Genomic DNA, 8,474 nt, shown 5'->3' with positions numbered 1-8,474 from the left:
GAGGGGGTGGGTGACTGGGTGGGGGGGGATGTGGTGCTGTGGGAGCAGCATGGGCCCTGAGGGGAGGCTCCCAGCCAGCCTCACCTCTGCTCCATCTCCTGCTTCATGTCGATGCCCTGCTTCTCCAGCAGCTCGCGCTGGGCGAAGGCCCAGTCCACAGGCTCTGAGGGAGTCTCCGCGCAGGGCGTGCGCTCGCGCTCCTGCCGCGCCTGCTCAGGGTGGTTGAACCGGAACACGTGGCTCTTCCCCATGATGATGCGGTTTCCTGAGGGACAGAAGCCAGGTTGAACTAGGGGCACCTGCCCCCTCGGGTGGCCTCGGGTGGTGGGGAGGAGAGGGAAAAGGGGGAGCGGTCCCTTCCTCGAATTAGGCTCCCAGCATCTCCCACCTCAGGAACCACCCCCGGGTCCTCAGCTCTGTGGAACTCCTCCGCTTGCCCCTGGCCCAGACTTCAATGGACCTCCTCACTTGCCCCAAATCCACCCTCTCAGCCCCTCCCCTTCTGTAGCCAGGGATGTTTGCAAAGTGCAGTCCCGGGCTTTCCCCATGTCCCATCCTTGCCATGGTGCCACCCCATGCCAGGCTCTCCTCCCAGCCTGGCGCCTCGAGCCAATGCTCTGCCTTCCTGAATGCCCACAGCCCTGGGAGCAGACGGGCCCCACCGGCGGAGGGGGCACGGGCCTTCTGCCTGGCTGTACCTGACCGAAGGATGCTGGGCTCCGTGACTTTCTTGCCATTGACGTAGGTGTCTGCCCCCTCACAGGGCTCCAGGGTCACCACGGCTACAGGACAGATAGGGGGACAGACAGAAGGCCTGTCAGGAGCTGTCATCCTGGGTGCCACGCCCTCCAGCTACCTGCAGGGCTCTGCTCACCTGGCACCCATGGGCAGCCCCACCACCACTCTCCTCCTTGCTAGCAGCAAAGCCTTAACTGTTAGTGGCACCTTTTTGGGCCTCAGAGAAGCCGAGGGGTCACACTTGACTAATAGATGAGGAGAGTGGCACCCTGTCAAAGAGCCAGGAGGCTGTTCTGGGCTGACCACCAACCCTGTCAGGCTCTCCAGGTGGGCAGCATGTCCCCAGGAGTCCCGGAGCCTCCCTGGCTCTGTGCCCGCCCACTCAGGGGAGGGCAGGCTTTGGGGACAGAGAATTCTGGGAGAGCCAATGTCTCCAATATTGTTTAAGGCCACCACCCTGAAGTGTCCCAGTTATACAGCAGGTGTCGGCCACTGTGTGCAGCCCAGAGGTTGGCTGGACACCTGGCCTCAGCTGTAACAACACTCTGACCAGCAGGTGCTCCCCTAGACATCACACCCAAGACAGGCCATGTAGACAGACGGCAGACAGGCAGGGAATGGGCCGGTGGCCGCTCCACAGACAGCGGGAAAGTGTGGTCCAGAAATAATTCTCCACCCTTCACCTGGCTGGCTCCCCATGGCTCACTGTCCTCCCACCCAGGATCACCCCAAAACACACCGACACAGGAGAGGCTGCCCACAGCCCCAGCCTAGTCGCCCAAGCCCGTCTGATGGAGAGGCTTCCCAGGACTGACCGGGGATCTTGGAGGTAATGAGCTGGCCTGGGCTGACCGGAGGCTCAGCAGCACTGGGGTGGGGTGAAGAGTAGCAGTACCTTCACTCCCGCCTCTGGAGTCGCTCCGGAAGACACAGTGCTCCTCCTTGATGAAGTGCCCGCTCAGGACGATGTCCTGCCGCCTCTCCCCGTCCTCACGGCCCACTCTGTGGGGAACAGGGGGAGCACAGTCATCAATGACCAGGGCACCCAGGATGCCACCTGCTGGCTCCCTCCCCACTTCCCCTGCAGCCTCCAGGGACACCTACCTGGGCTTTAATGGGAAACACCCAAGATGCACATGAGTGGGGGCACATGGAATACCCCCAAACAAAGCCAATCCTGGGAGAGTCACTCGGCCCAGAGTAGCCAGAGCATCACTTCCAGGAAACATGGATGGGCCCTCACCCCCACTGCTGCCCCACCCGTGAGCCTGCTCCACCTGTGAGCCACCCCACCTGTGAGCCCACCCCACCTGGTGAACCACCCCACCTGTGAGCCTGCCCCACCTGGTGAGCCCATCCTTGATATAGTAGAGAAGACACTCAGACATCAGCGGGTCCTCGTTCAGGTTGACAAGATGTGGCGTCTAGGGAGAGAGGAGGGTCACCTGTCTTGCAGGGAGCAGGAGCCCAGCACTGGCTGCCTACCTGACCTCTCTCCCTGGGCACCAGACCACCACCAATGCTGGGCCTGGCCTCGTGCGGGACACAGCATCCTTCCAGCTTGGCAGGGAGGACAGGACACATGAAGGAAAAGTTTCCCAGAGGAAGAGCCTTTGACGGGGACTCCACAGACTTGGAGGGGACAGCCAGGTAGCAGGCTGGGTAGGGGCTCAGCCTTGGCACTCAGGGGGAGCTGGGCTTTGAGAGGGACTGGGAACCCAGCTCTCAGCACTCAAGGGCCCAGGGGCGCTTGGAGTTGTGGTGGGCACCCAGGAGCGAGGGCTCCAGTGGGCACTCGAACCAAGGAGTACAACTCTGGCCAAGAAGGCCTCAGACCCTGGCAGTGGGAGCAGAGAGGTTGTGAAAGTCTCCACCCAAGTCGACAACCCCCCACCATGCCTCTCCTGTCCATGGTCGAGCAAAACACAGTCCAAAGCCAAGGTGACCATCTCCCCCCAGTGGCCCCTGTCTAAGTACTGCCCTGGACTCCCTGCTCCACTCTGTCCCCAGGGCAGCTGCTGCAGGCTCTGCCCGCTGGGGCCCGACGCCCCACCTCCATCCCTCTGATGCTCTCCTCCCATCCCTCAGCTCAGGAACCACCACACTGTGTCCTGGGCGAGAGCCCTGCAACAGGCAGAGGCTGGGACGGCTTCCTCAGTTCCCACCTGACACCTCGGGGCGCGCTGTCCCCACCCCGAGCTGTAAGTCCCTCAGCACCCCACTCACGCGCCCGTGCAGGGCTGTGAAGACCTGGTCATCAGACTCCCGGTCAAACCATCCCCAGCCACCCCAGCCCAGAGCAGGCGTGTGTGGAAGGGCTGTGCTTGCCGGCTGGGCTCAGTGAGGGGACCCAGAGTCCAGGAACACTGTGTTTCTCAGGAGGAGGTGTCTGCAGTGGTCCCCAGGGACGTCCTCCATACCCAGGGCGACCAACGAAGCGAAAGAACTGCAGGGCACCCAGCACCCTGAGGCCCCTGCACCCACAGCTCCACAAGCCAGCCTGGGGGCGCCCCACCCCTCCAGGAAGGAGCAGGGTCTGAAACAGCCCAGGAACAACACACTCCAGAAAACCAAGGCCTCTCCAGAAGGGACGTGAAGTAAGACCCCATCAAGGCCCTGCCTGCTCCCCACTCTGTCCCAGGTCCCCCCAACACGCCTCCCTCCTGCCACTCAGCATGCACTGTCCCCCAGCCTGGACTGTGTGGGGGCAGAAGCCCAAGAAGCCTGGTCCCATTCCAGGGAGCCCACCAGACCAGTGCCCTTGGCTCCTCTTCCCTTGGAGCCCCCAATGGCTCAGTGGGGAAACACAGACTGGCAAACACAGAATCCATTTGCCCCAAACAAAGCTGGGGTAAAAAGCTGACCACTGGGGGCTGCACTGTGGGAGGAGGCCCGGTGCCCCCTCACCAACAAGGTGGCAGGGGCAGGGCCTGGAGAGCCACTACCCCTGCCTCCAGGGAGGGCCCCTGGCTTGGAGCTCTGCTCCTAAGGGCCCGAAGGATCTGGCAATCTTTGGGGTGGGTGGTGGTGTCTGGGTCCTAGAATCACCAGAGACTTTTCCCCAAATGCTCCATCTGAGCATCGGAGGGGGACTCCGTTGGAGGGCTCCCCGATGGCAAACCCTGAGACCCTCCTAAGACAAGGTCTGCTGAGCTCTGAGAGGGAGCTGACTCCCAGCCCCGTGTCTGGCCCCGCCCTGTCTGTGGGCAGCACAGGCTCCAGGTAGGGTCCAGCCTGAGTCTGGTTTCCAGTGTCACCCTGACCTGGACAAGCACCCCAGCCCACTTCCCAAGGCTATAGGGAAGCCCCGCCCTGAGGAGGGGGGCTGGGTCTCACACAGGGAGGGCCCGTCTGTGGTGGGTGTGGGCCCTCAGGGCCTGGACCCCCCTGCTGTACGCCCACTCCTTCTAGAGGACTGAGACCCCTCAAAGGCTGCAGGGGGCCCAGGCCTGTTCAAGCCAGGCCCCACAAAACAGGGACCTGCTCCTACCTTTTTGGGAGAGAATACACCCAGAGTGCCGCCATCCTCCCTCATGGCCACGCCCATCTCGGCCAGCAGGGCTTCCCTGGAGGGAAGATGGGGGTTAGCTCAAACCTCAAGAGGCCACAGGACCTACCTCCCCCACAAGTGTCCGGGAGCCAGTGGTGCTCCGGCCACACAGTCCAAGGCAGAGCCCAGGCAGTGACCCATCTGGTCAGTGAGTTAAGGTGTCTGCTTGGAGGTACAGATCACCTGATCAGGTCTGTGGGACCACAGGACAGGACCTGGGGGTCACCAGGTGAGAGAGGATGGGTCTGCCGGAGCCCAGGGCTGGAGCGCAGAGCTGTGCTGACCCTGTGTCCCCACCACCCACCTCTCCATCCGGATGGCTTCCGTCCGCCGAAGCTTTTCCTCCCAGGTCTCGTTGAGTTCGGCTATGATCTTCTCTGTCTCCTGGGGGGCGACACAGAGCAGAGCGAGGTCAGGGGCCAGGCAGAGGGGAGACGAGCAGGGCTGCAGAGCACCAAGACCCCCATGCCCAGTCCACGCTGGAGCTTGATTTCTGAAGGATCCAGGGCTGAGGGGTAGTGTGAGCTCAAAACTGTGTGCTTGCCTCTGGACACACCCAGGGAACGGAGTAAAAACAGTGACCCCGGAGGGAGAGGCGTGGGCTGGTTCTGATGCACAGATGCTATCAACACTTCCTGTTTGCTTCCAGCCCCACACCCTGGTGGACCCCACATCCAGGGGGGGCCCCACCCCATGTGGGCCTATGCCCAGGGCCCCTGCCCCCTGGTGCCCCACCCCAGCCTGGAGTCTGGCCTCTGTGCTTTTGAACCCTAAACCCTTCCGTCTCCAAGGTCTGGGCTCACCCTGCACCCAGGAAAACAGGACAGAAAACCTAAAACCAGCCTGGCTCGTTGCAGGGGGTGAGGGAGTGACTGTGGACACAAGGGGACCAGAGGGGAAAGGCTCGCAACCACAGAAGAGCCAGGAGGGGAGGCAGAGCCCCCAGGACACCCACCCCCCTGTCAGCAAGCAGGGCCCCGTGGTGCTGGGTGGAGAGCAGTGACAGGTGGAGGGGGCGCCCGGGGCACGGCCTCACCTCCTGCCTTTAACAAGAGGGCTCGGCCCTGGGCCCAGAGGAGGGGGCCTCCCCGGGAGGCGAGGCCATGCCCACGGCTCCAAGCTCAGTTTCCCAGGGCCTGGTGCCCGCTCTGGCCCTGCCCTCACCTTCAGCCTTTCGATGGCCTCCTCACTGCCCGGGGCAAACAAGAGGCGCTCGTGCAGACTGGACACAGAGGCCGCGCGGCTGGACAGGGCCGAGAGCGAGGATGAGGGGCTCATGCCCACCAGGGCGTTGGTCACTGTGGAGAGATTGTCAGGGGCTTGACTCAACTCCGCCCAGCCACAGTTACGGTCATTGTTGTCAAGGTCAGACAGGTCTACGGGAGGAAGGGAGGGAGAGGGGGGCAGACAGACGGGAGGGAGAGAAAAGAGACACGAGTTGGGAGGTGGGTGAAGAGAAGGCAGAAAACAGAAACTATTAGTGAGGCGCAGCTGCCAGGCGCCGGGCAACACATGCAAGGCCACCTGTCACCCCACATGATGGGCCCTGCCCCACCGCCCGCCCCTCCCGCAGCAGCATAGCACCATCAGGACCCCCAGAACCCCTCGCTCCACTCCCCTGCCCTGGGCCAAGGCCTCTCTGTGTTCCCTGCACCTGCATGCCAAACCCGCGCCACCCAGGCTGCCTTCAGCCTCTGAACCTGAGCTGCGTGAGCTCCATGGCTCCTCCCGCCCTGTCCACTTCCCTTCCCCGTCACTGGGCCCTGACACTCGTGCTCATCCTTTCTGCTGTGGGCGCCCCCCTCTGCCCACCCCTCACCTGGCCCACAATGCATCTCTGAGCTTCGGGTCAAGCTCTGCTGGCCACCCCTGGAGGGACCCTTCAGGAAGCCCCTACTCCTCCACCCCCGAGAGGCTGCTCTGAGCATGGAGTATCCCAGCACTGGGCACCCAGGGAGCCCCAGCCACACCAGGGCCCCAAAGGCCCCAGAGTTGGGGCTGTGACACCCCTTAGGCCCCTCCTGGCAGAAGCAGACGTGGAGCAAAGCAGCAGCAAACGGGACAGCACGGGGTACCAGGGAAGCCGAGAGCCCCTCCACCCTTGGGGTTGGGAGGCACTGAACTGTGCCCTTGCTCAGGGAGCCAGGCCCAAGGCCAGCAGGGGTCACAGGCGGGGAGGATCTGGCAGCAACCAGACTCTTGGCATTTCCAGAGGGAAAGGGCCTTGGGGCATGAAGGGCCCGAGAGAGGTCGGGGCCAGGAGCCAGGGACGGACCGGGCCTCCAGCACTGACACTCGGGAATCCCCAGGCCTCTGGGGCACATGGGGGCCAGGAGCCTGAGCCCAGACACTTTTAGTCTGAAGAGGCCTTGGCAGTCCCTTGCCTCCCTGGTGCTTCATACACACAGGGATGTGACCCCAAATCTACCAGAAGGGCACCTGTGAGAGGGCTGTTGTCCCAGCCCCTAAAGAGGGGGTGAGCTTGCCCCTCCCCGCTGTCCCTGGGCCTCGCCCCTCCCGCTGGGCTGCCCCACACCCTGAGGGCAGGTGGCAGAAGCAGGGATGCACAGAGAGCAGCAAGGGGATACACACATTTGGGTCCTCCGGGCACAGTGTTGGCTAAGGGGGAGCGGAGGCGTGGGGGAGGGAGGAGAGACAGAGAAACAGAAGAAGAGGTTTGTCTCGAGAGTCCGGGGCTGCCCGTCCCAGGCCAGGCATCAGGCAGGCAGCTCTGGTCTTCAGCGGGGACACAGGGACCCCCGCACCCATGGCATGCCAGCATGGCTTCTGGGGAGACCATCTCTGGCCTGCTTGGGCCAGCACCAAACCCAAACCACGTGGTCCCCCCAGGCCAAGGCCAGTACCCAGGCCTCCCATCCAGGGCAGCTCTGCCAGGAACAAGGCAGGGGCTGGGACTGGGTCAGAGGGACCTCAGTGGCAGCCTGACCCACCCCAGTCCAGGAGGGAATCCCAGGAGGGAGGCCAGGCTGGCCCAGGAGGTCCCTGGGGACCCACAGCCTGGTCCCCCTGCCCAGGACAGGCGGACACAGATACTCACTGTCGGTGATGTCCCCAAGTCCCTGGGCATACAGCAGGTCCCGCAGCCGGGTCACCTCATCCTTCAGCTCACGGATCAGTTTGTTGTTGGGGTCCTCGTTGATGACGGCGTTACAGCGGATCTGCTTAGCCCGGTCCGCGTACCTGGGCAGCAGAGGGAGCTGTGGCTGTGCCCATGCTGGCAGGCCCAAGGGTTGGGGGGGCGGGCAGAGCAAGGGCCTGGGGCTTGGGCAGAGCAAAGAGTCACCCCACTGGGAGTCAATGGGGCCATTTCCACGAGACCTACAGGTGGGGTCACCCTGCCCTAGCTCATCCACTTAGGGAAACCCAGGCCCCAGGAGAAGGGATGGGGCGGCATCTTCTCCCTACGGAGAGGCCTGGGCTCCTGGACCTCGGTTCCAGGGTGGAGGGAGCCCGTGGGGGATGTGAGAACATCCACGTGTTTGCCTGTCTGAGCCCGAGCCTTGCTCAGCAAATGCACACGTAGGTACAGAGGGGAGCGTGTCCCGTGTCCTTTTTCTCTTTACTACCAGCGGTGCTCAGTCAAAAGGACCCAAGATGCTGACCTGGCTGCTAGCGCAGGAGCCCGGGCTCCCCCCGAAGGGTACCCGCCTGCAGCCAGGGGGACCTTTAAGACACCCTCAGCCCTCTGCTAATTAAAGATCCGCAGTGGCTCTCGTGACTGATAAGGGCTGCAAGCTGCTCAGCCCACAAGCACAGCTCTCCCAGTCGTTTGCACAAGGGCCCTTGGCCACTCGTAGCCCCAAAGTGTACCCCAAAGGGTTATGGGAATGGAACAGGTCCCATGGAGACCCAGGCACCCCTGACAGCAATTGGAGCCTCAAGGAGTCCCAGGTGAAATGACCTCCCCAAGAGGCACCCCCCTCACAGGTGTTCCTGACTTGGGCAGGGAGGGATCACTCCGACCCGAGCCTGGTTGGGGCGCAGGGCCCGCCTCTCTCAAGAACACACCTCAGCGTGCTCAGGGTCTCGTCGTAGTTGATGTCTGCGGGGCTCAGGGCCGCCACCATCGCCGTCCTCGAGTTCCCACCTGTGGGAAGAAGACCAGGCCGTGCAGAAGGTCAGCCCACGGCCTTGTTCTCCCCTCTCCGTCGCCTCCTACATTTAC

The 8,474-nt window shown here is 63.3% G+C and overlaps 1 protein-coding gene across 1 annotated transcript in view; it reads right to left on the bottom strand.

The window, feature by feature from the left end:
* Positions 1-8,474, bottom strand: part of KIF1A (kinesin family member 1A) — a 66,154-nt gene that overhangs the window by 39,818 nt on the left and 17,862 nt on the right. Inside the window, exons 12-21 of the mRNA XM_014547194.1 lie at positions 8,318-8,396; positions 7,347-7,489; positions 6,881-6,907; positions 5,453-5,586; positions 4,593-4,672; positions 4,229-4,304; positions 2,083-2,162; positions 1,634-1,740; positions 699-782; positions 85-265 (exon numbers count right to left, since the gene is read on the bottom strand). Coding sequence (XP_014402680.1) covers positions 85-265; positions 699-782; positions 1,634-1,740; positions 2,083-2,162; positions 4,229-4,304; positions 4,593-4,672; positions 5,453-5,586; positions 6,881-6,907; positions 7,347-7,489; positions 8,318-8,396 — 991 coding nt within the window. The remainder of the gene's footprint in view (positions 1-84; positions 266-698; positions 783-1,633; positions 1,741-2,082; positions 2,163-4,228; positions 4,305-4,592; positions 4,673-5,452; positions 5,587-6,880; positions 6,908-7,346; positions 7,490-8,317; positions 8,397-8,474) is intronic.

The sequence above is a fragment of the Myotis brandtii genome, unplaced genomic scaffold (genome assembly GCF_000412655.1).
Source record: "Myotis brandtii unplaced genomic scaffold, ASM41265v1 scaffold112, whole genome shotgun sequence".
NCBI lineage: Eukaryota > Metazoa > Chordata > Mammalia > Chiroptera > Vespertilionidae > Myotis > Myotis brandtii.
This window is presented reverse-complemented; position numbering and strand designations above follow the sequence as displayed.